Source organism: Rattus norvegicus, chromosome 11 (assembly GCF_021556685.1).
Source record: "Rattus norvegicus strain SHRSP/BbbUtx chromosome 11, alternate assembly SHRSP_T2T, whole genome shotgun sequence".
Taxonomy (NCBI): Eukaryota; Metazoa; Chordata; class Mammalia; order Rodentia; family Muridae; genus Rattus; species Rattus norvegicus.
The window spans coordinates 26,158,807-26,184,467 of record NC_141544.1 but is presented as its reverse complement, the minus strand read 5'-3'; the positions used below and the strand labels follow the sequence as shown (position 1 = coordinate 26,184,467).

Here is a 25,661-nt window from a genome sequence, read left to right as displayed (position 1 = left end):
ATGTCATCAGCATGATAATAGCCACCAGCAGGTGACAATTGACAGGAAGCTGTATGATTGACTGGTCAGCTTCGAGCTCTGTGTAAACCACATAGGAAATGTCTGTGCCTGAACACATCCAGACATCTTCTCCCCACTATGTCCTCTCTGCTGTTTCACAAAAATTACTGCTGCAAAAATTATTCAGTTTCCAATACCGAATCTAAGTGTTTGTATCTCAGCACCACAACATCCTATGTACAATAAATACATGCATGAAGAATATTCTGAGTTTGTTAGGCAAACTATATCAACTTCTAGGATATCTTATTCCAATTTAACCAAAGTGTGTACGTGTTTAGATTTTTTATTTTTTTTTTCTTATTACCATCTCATTTTTGAGAAGTGAAATGTTTCAGAGGTGCACATTGGGGTCAATTAAAAAGAGTTTGCAGGTTTTTCTGTATTTTTTTCAGGATCTTAGTCATCTTAAGTATTTACCACTTATTTAGGAAAACCAACATATGATATTTTTCATGCTAAATAATTTGTATCTTTTACAAAGTTATAAAATAGGTTAAATATTTATAGTTTTAATGTTAAGATAATAAAATTTATTCAAAATAATAAGTTTACATGTGGATAGTGAAAGCAGGTAAGATCTAATTTTAAAGCCTTGAATATTTTATCTACACTATGCCATTTTCTCCACGTTGATTATGATATATGATGTACATCTATGTAATCGTAGGCATATACAAGACTTACCAAAGACACTAACATTTTCCCCTTAATATTGGGATTCCAACACATATTTGAAAGCATAATTCAAATAATAAGATAGCCTGCTAGCAAATATTTCTGCCTTTGTCAAGACAAAAATGAAAGTTTCATTAACAAGTGTCTTCCTACCACTGGATGAGAATGACAAATATAAAGTCATAAGACTCAAGGAAATATTTCTATAAGTAACTAAAGACTCAGTGAAGAAAGAGGTCGTTCACACAAATGATGAGGCAAAATCTATATGAATTTATCAATATAAGTACAACCAAGATGTTCTACACTGTATTATTAATGCAAACTGTAAGGCAATATTTCTTTAATTCACAGATTTCAAACACAATGTTAACAAGAACCTTGCAGAACACGGCATTAAGAAGGAGTTCTTGGGGATGGAGAGAAACAAAAATGGCAAGTGCTAGGTCACTGTGGCGATGCCCATCTGGGTGCAGCCTCTTAGGAGAATGGCTGACACACAGTTCCAAGCCATCTGGTAGCATTGGACTCCCTTCCACATGCAAATGTTCATGAGTAATATTATAGTTCAAAATTTGGACATAATTTTACTTACTGAAAATATGATAGTGGTTAAATAATATTTGAAGAGAAGATGTAGCTACAAAAGTAGTCGATGCAGATGCACTGTCACTTGTGTTGACTATAATTTAACAAACCACGGAAAGCGAGGTCCTGTGTCCAAAGTCAACGTGATTACAGAGTGATGTTACATATGATCATAACTTTCTATTACTTCTTCTCCTACTTAAATCATATGGACACCAAAAACTGTTTCAAGAGTTTATAAATAAACTGTCTTATACTCTAAGTCTAAGGAGAGGTTTAGGTTCAAGATATCTGAGACTAGACGCATGTGGATGAGACAGTCTACTTAACTAAGGTTCATAAATATATGACAGTGTTGATAAAGCAGAAAAAAGCAAGTCTGAAAACTCATTGATCAGAATATTTCCACTAATATTGTTAAACCCAAAGATTTTAAGAGCAAAGGAATACTAATAGTCAAACTTTAATTAGTTTATAGCCAAAAACTAGAAGGATAGGAAAGTAGGCAATTCTGAAGTCTGAAAAATAAAATTTACTTGCTTATAAAATGTAGTGAGATGTTATAAAGTTGACTAGAATTAATGATCCTACTGGTCTTCATTTAAGATCTTTACTTCAGTAAAGTAAAATTACTTCCTTGCAAATCTATTAGAGTTCTAGGCTCAGAACCTTTCTAGACTGAAAATTTTTGGTGTCAAAATGATTGTAATTTTTCAGTTATGAAGACAAATTCTCTAACTATAGTAAGTTACAAAAGCAAAACCAACTCTATGAGAGTCTTCATGTAGGATTGAGCATCTAAGTCTAAGTTTTAAGGCAGCTGAAAGTTTTTATAGAATAAACAAACCAATTGGTTGGAGGTCGTCAAGAACTAGAGTGCAAGGTTCGTAGAGTGAATGTTATGGGGGAACATATAATCAGATTTATATTAATTCTAAATGAATAAAGCCAATGTTAGCGCATTCACCAATTCTATATTTTTTCGAAAGAAGAAAATAAGTTCAGAAGAGGGTGGCAGATCTTTATAAAACATCATGTAAAGAGCATTCACACCCCCAGGCAGAAAATGGGCCGATGAATCTTCACTGGTATCCCTAAAGTTTAATTTTACTTTTGATGTTCTACAATGTGAAACTATAATTCTCTGACTCTCAGAGCTGGTAGCATAAATTAAACCCACTGATCACCAAGAGTGCTGAGTTTTCTAAAGTTAAATACTCTATACTGTAAAAATGACTTATTCATGAAAATATCCCTTTGTCGTCCACAAAAAGAAGTTCATTTTCTACCAGTTATTCTCCATTTCAACACTGTGAAATCAAGCAAGACAAATTGCAAGTTAAAACTTCAGGAAAAATGTTATTGCATAGGGACAGAAGTATAATTTTGGACCACTTTTTCCTAACTGTACCACAGTTGTGTTCTGTGTCTTTTTCACGAAGGTGGAAAGAGATGTTTTCATCTGTAATTTGCAGCTTTCCTTTAAGCAACACTTCTGTAAAATGCTAGCAGTCTCTTCGCTTTTAAAACCAAGTGAATAACTGAGTACGTTTTCCAGTAGGGAAACATTTCAAATTTCCAAATCATGCTCAAAGAAAGTGGCGAAGAGACACAGTAAGCAGCGAGACATGAAGGACTTGTGTCGAGCCTGCCTGTCACTGGGGTTGATGGTCTGACAGTGGTTGTATATCATCTCCCCTTCATTGGCTCATGAGCCCATCTCTGCCGCAATGCAGACGGGCAATGTGACACACTTATTTTTCATCCTCAGTCCTGATAGTTTTGGGTCCCTGTGCATCATTAAATAGTTTCGTTTCCCTGTGTCCCTCACAGATGTGCTGCCTCCAGTCCCAGGCCAAGGGGATAAAACAGCAACAATGCTCTCAGATGGAGCTATTTATAGTAGCATTGACTTCACTACCAAGACCACTTACAACAGTTCCAGCCAAATAACGCAGGCCACCCCATATGCCACTACCCAGATCCTGCATTCCAACAGCATCCATGAACTGGCAGTTGATCTTCCTGATCCACAGTGGAAAAGCTCAGTTCAACAGAAATCAGACCTCATGGGATTTGCTTATTCACTACCTGATCAGAACAAGGGGAACAATGGTGAGTCATTCCTTGTGTCTTGAGAAATTACGTTCACATCATTTATGCATGAGATAGAAATTTGTATTTATTGTGCAGTGTTCAGTTTAGTGATCCATTACAAGGCTTACTACCTAACATAAAATAATCTCTTGGCATGTATGTATCCAGCACCTTAAGTGATCACTCCCACTGACCTCACCACTGCTGAATCCACCATCACACACCAACACCAATGGTTTCATTCTTTGAGCATTGTTTTGATATAATAACCAGCAATCCATCTCTACTTCCATTAGGAAAGGACAGATCAAACATTCCTCTGCTCTCCCACAACATCTGCTTCTGAATTGCTAACTGCATGTTCTGCATGGGCTTGTGCTGTGAACTAATCACATGATGCCACTATGACCTCTGCCCTTTAACCCTTAGCCTTACTTTACATCCCTGACTACCGATTGGCTGAGGGATTGTCTAATAGAATGCCACACAACCAGTCACAGGATTTCAGCACCACCAGCTCTCACAACAGCTCAGAAAGGAGTGGCAGTCTCTCAGGTTGGTTTGATCACAGTAAGGAGAAATATTTGTTTGTCAAGAGCATATGACCTGTGTTCCTAGCTAGCATGGAAGAAATAATGAATCACAAGCCAGTACCAGGCATTTATCTATCAAAGGGCAATCTTTGATTGGGGGGAGGAGGAGGGAGAAACTTGCTGTCACTCTTTTGTTAACTGTACAGGGATGCACATGACAAAAGTAGACCTAACTTCCTAAAGACTGCTCAATGAAGAACAGACACATTTTGTCTATCATGAGCCTATTTAGGAGTCAAGGGAGCTTTGCAATAAAAAGATTATAAGATATTTCGTTGTAGGTCATCAATTTCAGAAAATACCTGATAGAAATGACAATATTTTAGAGCCTTGTTATACTAAGATTTGGGCAATGCAGTTTCACAGTTTTGTATGTATGTTTTCTAAAATAACACATGAGAGGTTTAATACCTTTCAAATCACATGATTCAGTGCTAAGTATCAACAATAAATATGGATAATTATTAACATGTAATTTAAAAGCCATGCATATAATATTTTATGTGGCTCCTTAATTTTATACTGAAAATTTCAACATGTACTTGAGAGAAATGTGCTGAACTAACTATGATGCAGACATAACAGAGCATGCAGCTGTAAATGCATATCTATCCTAACACGCACCATTGACAATGCTCTCCCACGAGGACTCTCGCCTCTACCATGAAGACACTGTGGTAGACACCCTTCACCTCACAGTCATATTCACTCCTTATGACTGTTGATATCGGCCGTACATTTCTAACTGACCATGTCGCACAACTTGTTTTATCTCCAGATGATTGATATGCCATGTATATGGATTCTTTGTAATATGTATTAGTAGTAAAAGATTATAGTGTGTTGGTGATTGTAACAGACTTCAAGATTTCGAGACCATAAAGAGTTAACTTTTAACACCACCAGGATTATGTTTGCTAAATTACTTTTCCTCAGGAGATAGAATCCTCTTAGTCTCAAATGTTAATGCCCTCTTTTTCCCTCCAAAATGAGTCATTGCTCTTTTTGCTTATTGGTAGAATTAGATGCATTATAGAATACAAAAAAATGAAAACATCTGTTATGAATTTAAAGAGGCTGAAAATACAGGAGAACTTTAGGAATGACCTTATATGTCATTTTTGCTCTCATTTTGTGTGTAATTACTCCCACAATTGTTCTGTTTAATTAAAAACTAATTTTCCTGGAGCTTCCTTTTTACTTCATTAAATATCTGTAAGTATCAAAGGATGTATATAAAGAAAGCTGAATACCACAAGCCCTGGAGACTCTAGACATGCGACTCAGCAAATACATGGTGTAGACAAATTGTCACCAGTTTTTTTTTTTTTTTTTTTTTTTTGGTTCTTTTTTTTCGGAGCTGGGGACCGAACCCAGGGCCTTGCGCTTCCTAGGTAAGCGCTCTACCACTGAGCTAAATCCCCAGCCCCGTCACCAGTTTTTAAAAGTTACTTTTTAAGTAATTCTGAGCAGAACATGATCACAGCAGCGCTTTCTGCTTTTTGAGACCAGCAACATCCCAGATGACATTTATGTATAGATCTAGGAGTTATAATAAATACTTTATCTGCATTGGAATACAAAATTACTTAGAGATTGAATTTTTAGGAGCTGGGATTAAAATTATTATCCCTTCCTTAAATTACTGTTCAGATAAACACCAATGGAATTCAGTATTTCTGTTCTGCTTCATAAGGAGGTAAGAGTAAACCACCATGTAGCTAGGCTTTCATGTAATGTTTTAGCAATTGTAAATGATCTGTGCATATTGATATTAATATGTTTTTAAACTCACAGAAATGAAGAAACTTTCATTTCTTAAATATTTGAGTGAATATATTTTGTTCTTTAAAATATTATAGTATAATCCTTTTCGAAGTTCTAAAATCTGTTAAAAGTCAAATTACTAAAAATATAAAACATTTTTTAAAAAATCACTGAAATAATAATCACATATGTATTTTATACATGAAAATTAATGAATCTTCTTTTAATGTACCCTTTTAAAATAAGTATACGTTCAAATTTAATATATATTATAACTATATATACAATATGCATTTTTGGTAGTAATGAGATCAAAGTCAGCACCTCATGCACAGTAGGCAATTGTTCAAATACTCACAGTCAGTTTCTGCCCCATGTATTTACATTTAAAATAAATTGTTTTTATAGTACTCATTTGTTAGCTAGAAAACAACTAAAAACTTACATTTTGACTTGACTATAAGGGTCAAATATTTTGACAAAGCATTAGAAACATTGTATAGGAAATTCTCATTTAGTAATCCTTCTCTCCAGATACATATGTAGCAGAGGATGGCCCTGTCTGACATCAATAGGAGGGGAGGCCCTTGGTTCTATGGAGGTTTGATGCCCCAGTGTAAGGGGGTGCTGGAGCAGTAGAGCTGAGAGGGTGGGTGGGGAGCACTGTCATAGAGGCAAAGGGGAGGAGAGAGTGGATGTGGAATAGTAGGGGGGTTGTGGAGGGGTAACAGGGAAATGGGATATCAATTGAGATGTTAATGAATGGAGTGATTAATAAAAAAAATAAAAATGATTGAGCTTTGGGCTGCAGCAGTAAATGGTGATTCATTGCACTAAAGATTCAGATCTCAAAAACAGAATTTACCTACTACATCAAGTCAGAAATTCCCTCTAAGAATCCACTGTTTCCAGACCACACTCTAAAGCCCGCTGTTTCCTGTACTAGGTGGTGAATTGCTTTCTTGAATTTTAGTGAGAATTTCAGCACGGATTTACATAGGGACTGAAGGACAGTTGGGTTAGTTGTAGTGTGGGACAGACTCTCGGCATGCTGCTGCCTGGTGAATGCAGATTTCCCTCTGATGATGTGAGTGTGAGGACGATGTGAGTGTGAGGACAATGTGAGCGTGAGGACGATATGAGCGTGAGGACGATGTGAGCGTGAGGACGATGTGAGCGTGAGGACGATGTGAGCGTGAGGACGATGTGAGTGTGAGGACGATGTGAGTGTGAGGACGATGTGAGCGTGAGGACGATGTGAGTGTGAGGAGGACGATGTGGGTGTGAGGACGATGTGAGCGTGAGGACTAAGTGTGAGGACAATGTGGGTATGAGGACGAAGTGAGTGTGAGGACGATGTGAGTGTGAGGACGATGTGGGTGTGAGGACGGTGTGAGTGTAAGGACGGTGTGGGTGTGAGGACGATGTGAGCGTGAGGACGATGTGAGCGTGAGAACGATGTGAGTGTGAGGATGAGGTGAGTCCGGAATATCCAGGGAGAACAGTAGATTCTTACCTTTATATTGCACACATGAAAGTCTTCCCAACTTGCATCACTAAGCTCTGGGGTCCAGATAACAATTCAAAAGGGCTGTGAGGACTCCAGCTGGTACCTTTCCAATGCAAAGACAAAAGGCAAAGAGAAAGCATCACTAGTGGGGTAACAAGGGAGGATGAGTTGCTCGAGCTATTCCTTTCAAAATATTAAATTTTCAGTTTGAGTTTTATGCCAAAAAGATGTAGCGCTTGGTCTTTGTGGATGGTTCAGGAGGCTTAAGCATCCAAAGACTCATTTCAGAAAGATAAAACACAGATCTATTCAGCAGTGAATGTTTGTGCTTTATTTGGAAATGTTCATTTAGAATGTTTAAGGCACACTCACTCAGCCTTGAAAAGTTGGAGAAGAGAGGACTGTAGAGGTGGCTAGAAGCTGCATTCTATTTTTTTTTTTATGGGAGAGGAGTTGGAAGAGAACAAATATGACTGGCATTCCCTAGCTAATATTTTATATGCAAATGTAAATCCTAAAGATAGCTCAGGGAAATAGAAATACTTATTTTCTGTGTATGGGAATTAAGACGACAAGTACTGAGAGAACCATGAAGTAATAAAAACTTAGCCCTGTGTCCAGAAATCACACGCTTATCCACACAAGCTTAGTGTAGAGGGGGCCTGCTTTGTTGCCCTGTGGAAGTAAAAGAGAAATTGAAAATACCATTTACTGTGATGACCTAATGGATATGAATATAGATAGCTATGCATAGCATGTAGAAAGTATGTGCTCTTCCGTAGTATGAATGTCTAGTAAAACAGTGATATCTGTTGCTGGCCTTCCAGTATATTATTAGTAGTGTGTCTGATTCTGCTAACTCAGAGGAGTCATAGACTAAAGAAAGAAATAGCTGAGTTTCTCATGAAATCCGCATAACAAGATAACCTCATTGGTTGCACTCACAACTCTGTCTTTTATAAAGATGAAACGCAAATGGTCAATCCCACTGTTTGCACAAGAGCTGACATAGAAATCATGCAATCTGCTTAGGGACCCTTAAAATATCTTTTGCTTCTTTGTTCAAGGAATATTCATATTTTTATCTACCTTGTTTACCTCCCTGTGAATGAAGACGTTTTATGTACTTAATTTTGGAAGGATAAGATGTATAGGACTTCAGAAGATACTTTGTTTCCACAGTTCACTCCGTTCCACGTAACCTCAGATGTGATTCATACACTGCCGGCTTATTTTCTGCTTCCCTCTATGCATGAACTCATTACTATCATACATAGTACCAAACCTAATGACTCTAATTCCAAGAAATCCCTTTGTTTTGGAGTTTTGTGAAATGCTAAAATTAAAATGGTTGAGAACCACTAACATGATATATACAGTTACTGGTGTTACTTATTAGACAAAAAGTCTATAACATGTATCCTGGTGAGGCATGCACAGATACTCTCCAGCCTACAGATGATCCATTGTTGTCTTTTTTTTTTTACCCATGACTTTGGAGAGAAGAATAATGTTACTCCTCTGGATTAATTAAATTGAATAAGTTCTAATGGAAAAGTTTAGCCTATATCCTTAGACACTGTGTTCTCCACTGAGACAGATTATGTAAAAGAGCATTATAGATGCAGTAAAATCTGACATTTAAAAGAATTTGCTGTGGTCCATTATTTTCTCTAACAATGGGAACAAGGAAGCAGCAGACGTGAATAAATCAATAAATGTGCTTTTGATTCAGCAGCCATGTTTTTGATTTACTCAGATCTGCAGAGAATGCATTTGGAGAGACACAAGGCCACTGGTGGAATTCGTTAAAAAAATGTTTTATTTTTCCGAGCATATCATTTCCTTGTTTATAGCTTCTTATCATATCTAATATACTGATCCTGATGTTTTGAAAACGTTAGTACTTCCTGACATTTTATATACTCTGTTTCTTCGGATAGGCAGCCTCTCTGAACACACGTGTTGATTGCTTTTAGGTGGGAAAGGTGGAAAAAAGAAGAAAACTAAAAATTCTTCAAAGGCGCAAAAAAACAACGGATCCACTTGGGCTAATGTCCCTCTACCTCCTCCTCCTGTCCAGCCCCTTCCGGGTACAGAGCTCGGACACTATCCTGCGGAACAGGAAAATGGGTAGGAATATGGTGTACCCTGACAACATGGCACTTCCGTTTCTGTTCATTCTTTCCCTGCATGGAGTTATCCTTGAACTGGCTCCCATCCCTCCACGTTCACTGCATCGTCTACTGTTTGCACGCTCTCTCTCTTTCTAGGTGGTAAATATAAAACAGCCCATAGTGAGGAGTGTGAATCCTTGGTCCTCAAGTGCTTTAGATTGTCTGCAATCATGATAATCAGCCTCCATTTATAACGTTGCTTGTTAGTTTGAAAGCAAGTCCCCACAGCTCTGTGAACTAAAGAGGCACTCCTGAGAAGGGCTGAAAGGAAATTAAAATAACCCCCTTCATCATCCCTTGCAGCTTCCTAATGACTTGATGTCTGGCCGTAACAGGGCTCCACCGGTAGAGCGTCACCACAATGGGATAATTGTGGGGACCTGACCAGTGGGTAGAACTTTAATCATCAGTTCTGATGGGAATTTAGGGACAGGAACAATAAGAGATTCAAGCCAATGCACACTCGGTAACAAAACCATTTTAAGTTAGACAATTTCTTTTGATGGCCCTTAAATGGGATGTTTCTCTATTCTTTACCAAATACCTCACAAGACTTAGCTTCCTGCCAGCTTGAGTGGTGATTGATTTGAAACACAAAGACACGGATAATGGTTTTTTATTGCCAAAAAAAATCAAATAAAACATTTTACCTAAATGAATATTTCTAAAGGCTGTGTTTTGCTTTCCATTTGCATTAGAACTTTACACACTCCAAGAATACAGAATATATTGAGGTTTTTCTCTTCACAAATCTTGTTTTGCATAGAATTGTTTACCTATTAAGCATAACTTAATTACACGCTGGCATTATGGTTTATATTGGTTCAAATTATATAATATTTATTTTCTCAGGAAATTTTCACATTTTTTCATAGTTTATAAATGCTATCTTTGAGCACTTCACAATGTCTTTTCTAACTCTGACTTTCGATTTTGTAAAATTTTCTTCTTTCATCTACCTTTTCTTCTATGCATGGGTTCTATCTTAACATGTAGGCTATAAATATGTACAATAGATATATTTTAATATATTATATATATATATTTAATATATGTATATATGTCCATGTGTAGACTACATATGTAGCCTATTAAGATACCAGTACATACATATCTTTCCTCTATCTTTCCAGTAGACTTTGTTTGATTCCCTGGGAAATAATCATCATATATATGTAAAAAGATGACTATATAACTTATCAAAATGTTCTCATTTGAAATTAGCAACTAAGAGCCCACTCTTTATTCTCCTGATTTAAATTTTATATTGTGAATATAATATTAATTCACATTAGTGATATAAATATGTCAATGTCTCAGGAAAAACAAGAGTTACATAGTTCATCCAAAGGGATACTACAAGATTGTTACTTCAGTTTGCATTTTAAGATTGTAGCTAACTATAAAATCAGGGAAATGGAATTTGAAACTTAAAAAGGAAGAAGGGAGTGTTACCACTTTGTAAAAATAACATCTAGAAGTCACATTATATGAAAGATTGTTTAGATTTGTTTCATCCAACAAATCTCCTTAAAATATAGATGTAATGATTACACATTTAAATAAAATTAATTTAATCTAAATGAATGCAAAACTTAACATTTGACCTTGTTGAATAGTAGAAAAATTGGAAAGAATTCATAGTCTGATGAGACTATGTTGATTTAGTTTTATGTTTTAACCCAAACTAGTTTTAGACTACTGATTTGTAAGTTATATAATGTAAATAGTGATAGTGGTTATATTATTTATACTCAAAATGCATGGTATTATTTTTCATTTCTGAAATATTCATTTACTGTTACAAATAGCTAAAGATTATTCTGGCTATAAACATGCAAATGCATTTAGAAAGATTATGCTATGCGTTTTAGTTTGTACTTACTTCTGAGTTTTTATTGGTCTTAAGTGCTGAGAATTTGATGTTGGGGGAAAGAAGTATTTTTGACTGCAGCATTCAGGAACTCAAGGCAATAAGAACAGAATTCAAGGGTCATTCTCAGCTCCATAACTCTTTACACGGTATGATGCTGGCCAGGAATATGTAAGAGACCTGATTTCGTTTTTGATTTTCATTTGTTGCTTTTTTTAATTTTGCATTGTCATTTGAAACAGATCATAATAAAGAAGTTTGTCAACAATTTTTAAAAAATGCATCGTAAATGCCTTGGCCCAGTTGTAGGAATAGAATCGATAAGAACTAGCAAACAGAAAAACTTGTATTTATAGCAATGATCTGATACATTAATACGAAGAATACACTTATGGTCCTAAGACATTTCCTACCTCCAAGTACACATGAGCATGCTCTTCTTTCTACCTCTCCCTTTCTTTTTCCCTTCCCATTTCTTTCATATGCTTGATCATCAATCTATCAACCTATCTCAAGAGAAAGAGATGAAAAACATTATTACTTTGCATAACAAGTCCATGTATATAAAATAATAATAGGTAAACAGGAAAAGACTTGTAGCAGGTGAATCTTGATTCATTTACTCATAAAGGATTCTACCCAAAATTGATTGGCCATCAGAATCTATTTTAAGCCCCCACTAAGGTAGAGCAACTACGAAGGAGCCTTGAGGTTAATTGTGAAGCCTTGTATGCCAGAGACAGAATCAGCTCTTTTATTCTTGATGATAGTCTAGACTCGATCCTCCATTCAGGTGGATAATGTGTCAAATGTTGCAGGAAAATGGCTGTTTTGAAATGAAAAAAGCTGAAAGCAGGGTAATGAGATGGACATGAGGGGGAAGGATATAGTCGGGCAGAGTACTAGCTGGGAATAATAAGAATATATTGTTTCAAGGGTTTTTTTTAATCTTTTTTTTACACTCCAGATTTTATCACCCTCCTGGTCCATCTTCTGACTATTCCACATCCTTCCCACCCCCTGTCTCCACCCCCTATCCCTGATCCCAACAGACCTCCCCACTCCCTGGGGCCTCCAGTCTCTTGAGGGTTAGGTACAATTTCTCTTACTGAACCCAGACCCAACAGTCCCCTGCTGTATTTCTGTTGGGGGGGCTCATCTCAGCTGGTGTATGATGCTTGGTTGGTGATCCAGTGATTGAGAAATGTCAGATGTCCAGGGTCACTGAAACTGTTGGTCCTTCTACAGGGTCATCCTCCTCCTCAGTTTCTTCCCGCTTTTCCCTAATTCAACCACAGTGGTCAGCAGCTTCTGTTCATTGGTTGAGTGTAAATATGTGCGTCTGACCCAGCTCCTTGATAGGTCCCCTGTTGTGAGTGCTCCAGAACCTCAGTAATAGTATCAGGCCTTGGAGTCTCCCCTTGAGCTGGGTCCCATTTCTGGGCCTGTTGCTGGACCGCCGTTTCCTCAGTCTCTTCTCCATTTTTGTCCCTGCAGTTCTTTCATACAGGAACACTTATGACTCAGAGTTTTTGACTGTAGGATGACAACCTCATCCCTCACTTGATGCCATGTCTTTCTGCTGGAAGTGGGCTCTACAAGTTCCCTCTCCCTACTGTAGGGCATTTCATCTAAAGTCCTTCCCTTTGAGTTCTGAGAGTCTCTCACCTCCCAGGTCTCTAGAGGGTCCTCCAACTTCCTATGCCCTGAGGTTGTTTCAAGTTTCTAATTACGGTTTCCAGTATTTGCTTCTTAAGAGTATAGACTGGGCTTTTCTTTCAAAGCCATCCATGAGCCAGTTTCTCTTTTCACAGTCTAAAATACCAAAAGTTATTCCATCATTGTTCAATGAAATGATATTTGAATGTTAATTCGATCATATAGCCATGGTGCCAATGTTTCTCCTTCTTAATATGCTTCTTCAGCTTGAAAAAGGCAATGTGTTAAATGTATTGGAGCCTAGCCGTGACTATACTACATTTATGTTAGTCATAGGCTGCGTGGAAAAATTCAATAGTAATTAAATAGGTTGCTTAGCTTTGTTCTTGCCATTAGAGATTGGCGAGCTTTTGCTCAAGTTGAACTTTATTGTATTTTTATTAGTAATTTGGTATTTGTGTCTGGCCTTTGATATGTTCGTTCGCATGCAACATTGATTGGCTGTCATCTTGATCATTACTCCTCAGGAAAGACAGATAATAGGATGCCTCGTACTTAGCTTACAGAACATCTGGGAACTTTGAACAGAACAGCTTTGAATTTTTTTTTTCATAGGGAGTATTTTTTATAGACTTTGTATGTTACTAGAAAACCCATCAAAATTATATTGCTCAAATAAGATGTACATCTCTAAAATGTGAGGAAAACCATTAAACGGAGCTGTATATAAAATGTACAGTTAACTGCTACTCTCTCCTTTTTCTACAGTAACTTCACTAAACCTTTCTATCACTCTGGAGAGAATTCAGACATGAGCACCAGGGAGGTGACGATCAGTGTTCTGTGTCACGTCATGTAAACTTCATCGTGACCTGGCTTGCTTTATTCTTGTTATTTTCCAGGTCTTTCAGATTTTCTACCCTCATTCATTTTTTCTATTCGTACAAAGCATATTAAATTCATGCCCCCTTTTCAGCCTTCCATGTTCTAGAGGGCTATAAAGTTTATTGATTGTGTTTGAAATTATCTTTGCCAAAATATCAGGGCTCTGTTGATAACAGCGTCCACCCTATTGTAATGAGAAGCTAATGAAGTTTGTTTTAGCAAGTTAGCATACGATGCAATTTATTTAACTAGTAATTCCATTTTCAGAATACCAAACATTTTAAGCAGTCTGTCTTTTGCCCAATATTACTTGAATAATAGAAAATGAATCAAACATAATTTACTTGAATGATTTTCACTTTCTCATTGCAAAGAATGTATATAACACAAGCTTCTTTTGCTTTGATGCTCATGTTTTATTCTAGAATTACATAGCAACGAAATTGTTTATTACTCATCCGGTAGGAATACTTTTGGTACTAATGACTTATTACTATTTTAAGTTTTACATATCCACACATATTCCTACATATAAAACTATAATAGCTTTAGCAATAATACAATGTAAATACTGAAAATATGACTCTTAATTTCTGTTACAAAAATATGTTATTTTTGGCAGACTTTTAAGAGTAAAGCTGACTTTAACTATTGGTAAATGCCAACAGTAAATCCATTGCATACTGAAATTAAGTCATTAGTATGTTCTAAACATGTTTTTTTTTTTACTGTAATAATGCAGCACTCAAACTCAAATAAATAAACCATGCAAAGAAGCCTAAGCTTTCTTTTTAACAAAGCTCTTCTCATTCAATAAGTGTGTTTCAGGCCAGCAATAAGGGAGGTAAATCTGCTGAGGAAAAGACACTTAAGCATATGAAAAGCTCAATATTAAACTGAAGGCGTAAAATATTTAATGGCGGAAATCTAAGATTGATTTTCAAATGAATTTTCAATGAGATTGCCAGTACCAGTGCTGGAACATAGTATCCCCACACTGGTTAGCTTTGTTAGTAAGTTTTGTAAAAAACACATGATTCAGAACTAATTTAATGTACAGAATTGTAAGATTAAAATGAAGAACCCAGAAAGAAGAGCTTACTTGAAATAATTCTGTTTCTATGACCAAGTGGAACAGGGTGCAAAAGTGCAAAGGAAAAGGGAAACAGAGCCATTTGCTTTCATGTGAGAGTCTTGCTGACAAACTATGTCCGCTATCTGGAAAATAAGTCGAAGCTTAGCTCTGTTAAATGAACATAATAGAATGAAGAGAAGTAAATGGCTCTCTTCCATTGTTCTGGTGTCTTCATAGGTACATTTGTAAACAGTCTGCAGGACTGATTGTATGAGAAAACCTAAGCATTAAATGCAACGAAAGGAACTGCGTACAGGCTTTAGAGCTATAGAACTCTTCCTTCAAATGAAAGCTGGGACCTCAATAAACCCAATTAAAATGACAATGTGTTAGAAAAACGTTTCTTCTACACAGATTGGCACACATTATACAGTTAATAAATAGAAATACCGATTTAGACTATGAAGTTTTCTTATAGAGATAACTTGTTATTTGAAACACACTGAAATGTGTCTGCTGTTCACAATAGTGTATAAGATATTTAGAGACAGTCATCCTTCCGAACGGTCCATGGCTTCTGAAGCAGGGCTTTCAACTGTAAGCTAATTGAAACAGAAGGACATTCAAGTAGCCTCAGCAAGGCAAAACAAGTGCGTACAAAAAACAAAGGATCGAAAGGTGACACTAACTGTTTGGAGAACATTTGGCTTGGGAATACATGATTTTAGAGATCCAGCAAGACTGACCAGGTAGAGAGAACCTTACTCTGAGCTCCCTGGGATTAATGAGCTCCTATGTAACTGATACTTTCTCTCCTTGCTTAAGGCCACTATTTTTCTCTTTTTCTCTTTTGGAAACTGAGTTCTTTAGTATCTAACTCTGGGCTTGCACAAACATAATTTAATGGATTCCCATTGCTCCTAGCCAACAGAGCATTGAAAGTCCATGAACTGTTTGAGATCTCTGGGTATCCATTGCCAAAATAGTCTCTGTCGCTGGTTCGTTGTATCATCTGATTCTGCTATGCAGAGTCATCCTTCTACATCTACTCTTGTTTTCCTCATATCCCTTCCAACTTACTCCCTTCCTCTTACCAAGTCTCCTTCCCTCTTCTATGTTGTTTCAGTAAATGTTCTATCGCTGAGAAGAGACACTATGACCCCAGCAACTCCTATGAAAGAACACATTTAATTGAGGCTTAGCTTACAGTTCAGAGATTTAGTGCATGAGCAGCATGGCAGGAAACATAATGACCCACAGGCAGACATGGTACTGAGAGTCCTCCATCCAGATCAACAGGCAGTGGGAAGAGACAAGACAATGGACCTGGCATGAGTTTTATTTGGAACCCAAAAGCCCACCTCCAGTGACATACTTTGTCCAACAAGGCCACACCTCCTAATGGGTCACACCAGTCACACCATTCCCTGGTAACCAAACATTCAAATCTATGAGCCTATAGGACCATTTGTACTCACAAATCTTTCTGTTTGGTCTTTGCTTTGGGACCCATAGGGTTTAACCAGAGTTGTCCATGTAAGCAGGGTGACTCCGTACACCAGTACACAAATAACTCCATAGTGGCTATATCACTGAAGACAATAGCTTCCTGTCTTCCAGAAGCCAGAGCTCTGCTGTGCTTAGCATGGCGCCATTAGCATCTCCCATTTAAATGATTACTATTGAGTTAGCCTTTTGGGAACCACGACTTTTGAAAAGACTCTCCATTTTTTTCAAGTGTCTTCAGATTTATTCTTTGCTGGAAACAGTGTAAATAAAGCCACTATTGATTTAGAATTTACTGTTTCGGGATTCTACATGCTTGATCCACATTCCCTTAGGAAACATGACATGTCATCTAAATTTTCAAAGAAGATGTCATAAACTGAAAAGGAGGATATAAAATGTTGGGCTTTGGGCCAAATTTATTTTACTAAAATTCATAATTACTCTTCTTTCACAAGAGAATTTGGAACTTCTGTTTATGTGCTGAAATAAGCATGGTGCGTGTTTCTGCTGACAAACTTAAAGAAATTAAAAGTTTGTTGATGGTTTTATGACCACACATTGATAACAGGTTTATTATATGGAATAATAGATTGACAGAAGTCTAGAAAGTGTGAGGTGATCAATCAGTATTATTGGCATATTCTGTTTGGGCACACAGATGCCCAAGAGATGGGAATGGATAAATCTCCAAGTGTTAACTTCCTTAGTTGTCTTTAACAGCAATTTTGTATTTCTACATGAATAAGTTTGGTGGGAAATTCTTGCCTTTGTAACTGTGTAGCAATGATTAGCTAATAAAGTTATTTAAAAATAAGCTGAGATATTTTGAGATGCTAGTATATAGTTAGGAATAAGAACAAAGTCTATGGCCATACCACCCTGAACGCATCCGATCTCGTCTGATCTCGGAAGCTAAGCAGGGTCGGGCCTGGTTAGTACTTGGATGGGAGGAATAAGAACAAAGATAATGGTCAGGTGACTTACTATGACAGCATCAATAATGTGATAAGGAAGACATAAACTGAGGAACCTTTTAAGAACCCTTATTTGCTTTTCATTTGCTAGTATGAGTATGCACTTATGTGTGTATGTCACTGAACATGTTTTTCTTATTTAATTTCAGCTATGACAGTGATAGCTGGTGCCCACCATTACCAGTGCAAACCTATTTGCATCAGGGAATGGAAGACGAGTTGGAAGAGGATGAAGATCGCGTCCCAACACCTCCTGTTCGCGGTGTGGCCTCTTCACCCGCTATCTCCTTTGGGCAGCAGTCCACTGCCACTCTTACACCATCCCCACGGGAGGAGATGCAACCCATGCTGCAAGCTCACTTGGATGAGTTAACCAGGGCCTATCAGTTTGATATAGCAAAACAAACATGGTAAATATCCTCAGTAAACCAAAGGCCCTGTACTCCCTACCTATGGAGATGCTCTTGTGTGTTTATTAAGTAGAGATGCTCATAAAGCTACGTGGGTGGGATGAAAAATGATTTTGAATATGTGTTAACCATCTATATTAAGAAACTGGTGACAGAAACCTAACTGACAAATATCACACAACTGGCTAAAGAAGTGCATGGAGCAGGGACTCAGGCTGAGTATTTTGGTGGCACCCAGAATCTTTTCTCATTCACAGACCAGCTTCAATTAGTTTATACTTGAACTCATTTTTAATTCTGCAATAAAGCACTCCTTTTAAAGTCTTCAAAGTGCCTGTCATTAATTCTGTATGTGGTTGTAAATATGTAAATGCATGCTTCTGAGAACCGTTATGGTCAGTGTCAGTTATTAAAAGACTTTGGGCAGAATTAAGTGGATTAGAAAATAATAATGAAAAGAAAAATGCTTCAAGAGAAATCCATGAACACATAAAGATCTTTTGTATAATAAAAGTACAAATTCATAAATCACACATGGAAGTCTGTCAGATGTTCTGTGAAAATGTGGCAGGAATAGAAATAGGACCGAGCCTCACATTTTCTTAGAGAATTCGGTTATTCTGAAATACTGATTTATATTTCAGTATATATGACCTACAAAAAAAGTATCTTGCATGGATTTACATCATACCTGAAGTCAGATGAAAGACTTTGCATCTTTTTTCTGACTGAAATATATTCATAGTGAAACAGCCTTCATCTTCAGTGTTTGCAAGCTACTTCCTTTTAGAATACACTGAAAGAATTTAAAGAATACACTGGATTATCTACATGCAAAGCTACAGATTATTCTCACAAATCACTGTGGATTAAAATAAGCGAGGGAAAGAGATGTGGACCAAACTACTGAAGAATTTCAAAAGCAGAGATCTCCCTGTTTTCTCCCATTGGAGTCCCAGGTAGCTAGGTTTACCTGCATTAGCAAGATGGGGGGATGATGGCTAACCCTGTTTTACATGGAGACAGAGCTCGAGACATTCCCTTAGGACTATTAAGGTTAAATGCACTCATGACTAACCTCGATAGTCAGCCCATGAGAGACAAAGCTATGACTTTGTGACTCAAAGCTCTTTCATGGTTTGTCCTGTTAAAAATTGTGTAGACCAGGGCTTCGAATTCTGCAGACAGCGCCAGATAAAACACACACCCCCAGGTCTCAGAGGAAAGTATCCACCTTTATGTTCTTTTAGTTGAGTGGAAGCGACATGCCTTGTTACATATTCTTTTGAGATCTTTTTCTTGGGAAACTGCCTGTCTAATTCTAATCTCTAATGTTTAGAAGGGGTTCGATTTTTCACTTAAGTTGGGCACTGATTTCTTTTTCACATTTAAAATCTCCCATGTATGACTTGCCACATAGATATCTCCTGAATGGTTGCGTGGGCTCTGAGTATGTTTCTATTCCTTCTAGCTGTATTCTGAATGCCAGAACTGGCTGTGTATGTATGAGTAGCAATTTATCCAGTACCTAAAAACTACCTTGCTTGCTCTTGTGGTTTGGAAGTGTCCCTTGCTCTAGGGTACACATCACATTCCCAGAACTCTAACGATAAAAGGCTCCAGTTTCGCATTCAGAGTTCTTCATACTAACAGATAAAATGTGCGAAGCACTTCTTATTTACTAGAAGATAGTTGTAAACCCTGCATACCTTCACCTCATATTTCATTATAATTTCTAATACTGCTTAAATTAAGGAGTACATTTTTCATCCATGTGTAATTTTTCCCATATTGACATACTATAAATTATGTAGAATTACAGTATTCATCTGTAATATTCCCATCCCATTACCAAATCTAGAGCATCAAAGTGAAATGAACCACATATGTAATATTACTTGATACCCTCTTCATCTGCAGCATCTTCTCTCTCCAATTTACAAAGTAGATGTGATTCCACATGGACACCAAAGTGAGCTTGGCAATGCTCAGTATTCAGTCCGAGAGAATTCACCATCACTTGCTTTGCCTTTCTCACTACAAATGAATGGGTTGTGATGGATGCCAAGGAGTTTCCTCAAATACCTGCTGTGTAACCACAGAGATTAGATCTGCTCCCATTGAAGGGATGTCCAACTCTTGGGAGTTCATCCCTAAGAAATCTAGAATCCTGTTAATTTTAGAGTTGTCTATAAATTCACAAATGCAATTCACAGATGAGTCTTATGTAATTTTTTTTAAAAAATGGGACATTTCCCTGAAAGATTATAGATCAGAAGTGAAATAGCCCTGCATTTTTTTCAAAAGCCAATAGCAAAAATGCCTTGTTCTTATTAGCAATGACTCTAAGGAAGGAGCTGTTTGACTACTTCTGTAGGAAATTAAAAAAAACAAAACAAAACAAAACAAAAAACCTCAGACATAGAGCACACTTGTTTTTTACTTACAGTAACAGATAATCACAAATTAATTCCATGAGCATTTTACAGGTTAGAAATAATTCATTAATAGTCTTACAGTAAATCCAATGGACCCAGGGTTCCAACTCAACATTGTGTAAGTCATAAAATGTACACCAATGATTTTCTTAAGTATTTTTAATAAATGAATGACCATGCATGTTCTATTGATTTTCTAAGATTGGGACTAGATATCTTTACCCACAAGGCTATTGAACATGCCTTATGTTCTAAATTCAATCCCTTAAGACTTTCTTGGTGAGAACGATTCCAAGTACCAAGAGCACAAAGTATTTGTGTCTAATCTACACTGGGATAATGAAACATCTGTTCTGTCTAATGTGATGGGAGTCATGCCAACAGCATCCTCATAGGCCAGGAACTGTGCCAGAGGCAGAGCTGAGCCAATCACACTTTCGCCTGAGAAACTTTCTCCAACTAAACTGCATCGATTAAAACAAATGATTTGAACTTCAACACTAACCAAGCAGCTATTACAGGCAAAAAGGAAGGAAGGAAAAAAGGAAGGGGGGGGGGGAGACTTGGTTTGTAATAAATATTCCTATTCTCTTTTAAAAGCTTGTTGACACAAAAATTCTTGATATATATTTTCCTTCCTGTGTATTGCCTAATAAACAATGAAAGCAAACTTTCCTAATTTGTGTGGTTGCCTTTTGGGAAGGCATTTGCCTATATCAGTGTCTCGGCTGAAATAGAAGACAGTGCTGTGGGTGAGTAAGCATGGGAGACAGGATGAGTTACCATAACGTGCCATTTTACAGGAATTACAATTTCGTTGACTGTTAACAAATTGTTTTCTGTCTCTTATTTCTTTTTGTTTGAATTCCAGGCACATTCAAAGCAATACTCCACCTCCACAACCCCCAGTTCCACCATTAGGTTACGCGTCCGGAGCCTTGATTTCTGACTTGGAGACAGATGTTCCAGATGAGGATGCTGATGATGAAGAGGAACCATTAGAAATTCCCAGGCCCCTCAGAGCACTAGACCAGACTCCTGGTTCCAGTATGGACAATCTAGACAGCTCTGTAACAGGTAACTAGACTAATAGAACAAGAATAAGTGACCTATTTGCAACATTAAAATGCATCATAAATCAAATGCTTCCTTATGTAAGATTTATTCCACTCCATATATTTTTGTAACAGTTTAAATATGATAATGTTAAACACCAAATTCAAAAAGGATTTAGAAATACTTTTGCTTTGCTGCTAAAACGATAAGGAAATTCATGAATTTTAAAAAGCTTTAAAGACATGAAGGAAAACTCAATTATATCCCAGGCTTTCAAGAAAAGTTCACTCTGCTAGGGAACCAAGTCTGTTACATGAAAAAAGCTTTACTTTTAGAAATGATATAATTTGTATATCGGGAACAACATACAAAGTGAATGAGATCTTAAAACGCTCCTTGATATTTTACCCTGTAAAATCATTCACTGGTGAAAATAAGCAAGCCTTCAGAAGGAGCCTCTCTTAGGTTACACACGGTATTATATTTTTGGAGTGGAAACATGCATATTGAGATAAGCAATACATTTATGCATTTCACATTGCTGAATATAATCACCAGTCTTCTGCCAAGAAGTGTAATTATTTTGACTGTTTATTGCTTAGGTTTCCTTTTTTTTTTTCTTCTTGTTCACTAAACAGACTTCCATTGGTGTAAGCCTAGGGTGACTCTGAGAACTAAGCAGCAGCCTGTTTCCAAGGATTTAAAATTGCCCAAATGACATCCCTTATATACACAAAGGAAGTAGCAAAAGACAAACTTTAGTCTTTCTATTCCTTAGTTATCTACCTCTGGACTTACAAACAAGTCCCTTACTAGACAGTGAAGACAGAGCTAGTACAAACCTGAGTCTGATCTCTGTACTCTGCTGGTCCATCTCAGACAAACTATATCTATGTCATTAGATAATTCCTTTCCTCCTATAATGCTTCTTATCAGAGCTTCCCTGATTCCATGTGTACTCTGAGAGTTTTCTAATCTCTACAGTACTGAGACTGCCTGATAGATCTACAAGGGCTGCTGGACCATGGTATATGATGGATCCATCCAGCTTCTGCCTTCCTTTTGGTGATTCTCAGCATCTGAGGCATGAATCTAATTTTCAGTATTTCCTCTTGCCTGAGGCTGAGCTGATTATCAAGCTAATTAAGATTTTAAAACCACAGATATATTGTGGTGATTGGAAACATATATCCAGCTGAAGGTGACAGGGCAAAAGTTAAAACTTTTGCATTCTGTGAGAGCTGACTTATTAGTACACTATTATGTTAAGCCTCTTTGCCTGAATTTCTAGCATAATCTACTTTAGGGCAAATCTGAATATCTTTGCATATTTCACAAGTAATACCAAACTGTTTCCTATTAAGAATGCAACCAGAAAAACGTTCCCAGAAAAAAAAGGCAAAAGTCAGCTATAAACTCTGAAGTTCTGTATTAAATATTGCAATCCCTGAGACAAAATATGTCTCTCTAACTTAGAAGAATACTACTTGACCCTTTCACATGATAAACTGTTAAGAACTAGTTAGGATATCTTGTGCAATGGTAGTCCAGCAGTGTGCACTTCCCCTATAGCTAATTCTTTTGATACTTATATTTGCTGCTTAATTGTTGCCATGTTAAAAACTTTTCAAGACAACTATGTATGTATTCCCTCACAAGGAATATGTCCCCTGAAAATATATTTTCTTAGTGAAGTTATACCTTTTACTACAGTAACTAAGAACTTCCAATGTTTTATCTTTCCTTCTGCTAGAAACTCAGACGACATCTAATCAAAGGATTAATTTCCCTTCTTGACCAGTAGTTCTCAACCTGCCTAATGCTTTGAAACTTTAATACAGTTCCTTATGTGGTAGTGACCCCAACCATGAAATTGTTTCCATTATTACTTCATAGCTAAAATTTTGTGACTGTTATGAATTGTAGTATACATATGTGTGTTTTCTGATGGCCTGAGGTGACCCAAGTGAAATTTGACCCCAAAGGGATTGTGAACAACTGTTCTAGTCTGTCTGTCTATCTCTCTGTCTCGATCTCTTTCTGTCTCTGTCTCTGCCTCTCTCTGTCTCTCTCTGTCTCTGTCTCTGTCTCTCTCTCTCTCTCATCCTCTCTCTCTGTCTCTCCTGTGTGTTTATTAGTTTGTTTATGAACATAAAAGAATGAACTTATTACATTCAATCTGAGAGCATAAAATGTGTATATATGTAGATTAGACTATAAGTGAACATGGACAGTTTATGAGTCAGGTAGAGAGTATGTGCACAGGAAGTAAGTGAATATATTGGGAGTCATGAGCACATTAGAAAGTGCATAGGCATGTATATGGAGAATGTGAGTCCATAAATTCATATGAGTGTACAAAACTAAAGGGTCACTATAGAAAGAATATGTGAACATATACATGGAATGTATATGTGTCCGTTCACTTGTGAGCTGGCAGAGAAGGTGCATGGGTGGAAGCAGCAAATGGACATCTGCTTTGAGTATTTGCCCAGAGGTACCTGTATACATTAATCATGGTGCCCCTCTGCCCACTGCAGGCACTATACCCAGATAGTTCACAGGTATACATTCAGGCAAGACATTTATACATATAAATACACACACACGCACACACACACACACACACACAAATAAATATGATTATTATAGAAACAACTCTCCTTTGTGAAGAAATACATTATTCAGAGTATGTTCAGAATAACTGAAAAATCTGTGGAACTCCTTAAATTCCAAAACATATTCATTTAAGAAAAAGGTCAGGAGAAAAAAATTATCAATGGTTCTAAATTTTATAAGCTTAGTTTTAAAAAAAAGCATGTATGGACAAACATACTGCTTTATATAATTATTACCAAAACAAGCTTTTATTCTGTGTCCTTACATATATTCCTGGATTATATATTTGATTAAATTATTATTATTATTATTATTATTATTATTATTATTATTATTGTTGAGTGACTTTTTACCCACCTTCTGTTTTCTTTTGGAGACAGGTTATTGCTATGTAGCCCTGCTGTCTTGGAACTTTCTGTGTAGATCAGTTCTACAGGCTGTAATTAAAGGCAGGTACTACTACAGCCTGACAGGTTTTTCATATTTTGCAAACATACCAAGGGAACAAGAACTAACAAAAGGAAGGAAAGATGAGGGATGAAAAGAAAGAATTCCCAGAGGAAGAAGGGAAACAAAGAGGAAGGGAGAAAAAGAGTGCAGAGCTGAGATTTCAAAGTCTAAAATACTTAGGATCTGGCACTTTGCACATGCTTCCTGCCTTGGTTCTTAGGATTTACCCTAGGTTAGTTCACTTAACTTTAAAACCATGATTGCCAATGCCCTAATTTTATAGATAGAGGAATTTATCTATCTACAGATGGTTAATCATACAACTTCATCTATTCTGAATATATATTTACCACTTAATATATAATATATTATGTATGCCATTTAATATATAATATATTATGTATGTATAAATATAATATATTATGTATGTGCTTCTAAATTATCATGATATCTATTTGATTGTCACAAAGCACAAAAATAGGTTTAGAGTTGCAGTGCACATCATGTTGAGATTGGGAAAATAATCACTGAAAAAAGTTTCCATATTCAAAACTAAGCTAGTGAGACTTCTAGCAAAACAGCAATGCACCATCACAAGGTAACAGACAGAGACAGGACTCAGCAGTTTATTTTTCCCAATGCCATTCTAGATTTAATGATAGTGCCATGAAAAAGAAAGTTCCAGAAGGTAGAACAGAAAGAGATAAGAAAAAGGGTGTCCTTAACATACAGTTGAGAGTCTATCTTGCCTCAGTGTAAGAACTAAGGTCAATAATGATGCTATTAAGTGGGAGAGAAGTTGTCTTGTACATTGGAAAACACATGCACATGGTGACTAAAATAAAATAATGGACCAATTTTCTTTGGGTTTTGGATAGTTCAATGTTTTTTCTAGAGCTCACTCAACTGCTCAGTATGAAAACACCCCACTTGGTGGTCTAATTGCAACACAGGTGTTTAGAAAGTGGTTCCATTAAACTTTTCAACTGAGGATTTCCCTCTATTACAAAAATATTTGAATAAATTAATTTTAGTATGAGTGGGCATCTCTGGGAAATGCTACAAATGAGGAATTCATTACGCTAGGGCTACTTCAGCAGCTCTAGGATCTTTAGGAGAAATTTGATGCCAAATTATGTTTATCTAAGTAAAACACATTAGTGGACATTATATAACCAAGGGAAATTTTTCCTACTTGTTTGTTTTGCTTTTCCTCTATGTTACATACATATGCATGTGTGCA

General features: G+C 36.8%; 1 protein-coding gene across 39 annotated transcripts in view; it reads left to right on the top strand.

Annotated features, from left to right (window-relative positions):
• Positions 1 to 25,661, top strand: part of Robo2 (roundabout guidance receptor 2) — a 1,571,587-nt gene that overhangs the window by 1,527,021 nt on the left and 18,905 nt on the right. For 21 of the 39 annotated variants that reach the window (XM_087577083.1, XM_087577067.1, XM_087577065.1 and 18 more), the window contains 4 exons: positions 3,160 to 3,441; positions 9,273 to 9,426; positions 17,595 to 17,855; positions 21,165 to 21,370. In XM_087577083.1, the coding sequence (XP_087433209.1) occupies positions 3,160 to 3,441; positions 9,273 to 9,426; positions 17,595 to 17,855; positions 21,165 to 21,370 (903 nt within the window). 39 annotated transcript variants of the gene reach the window in all.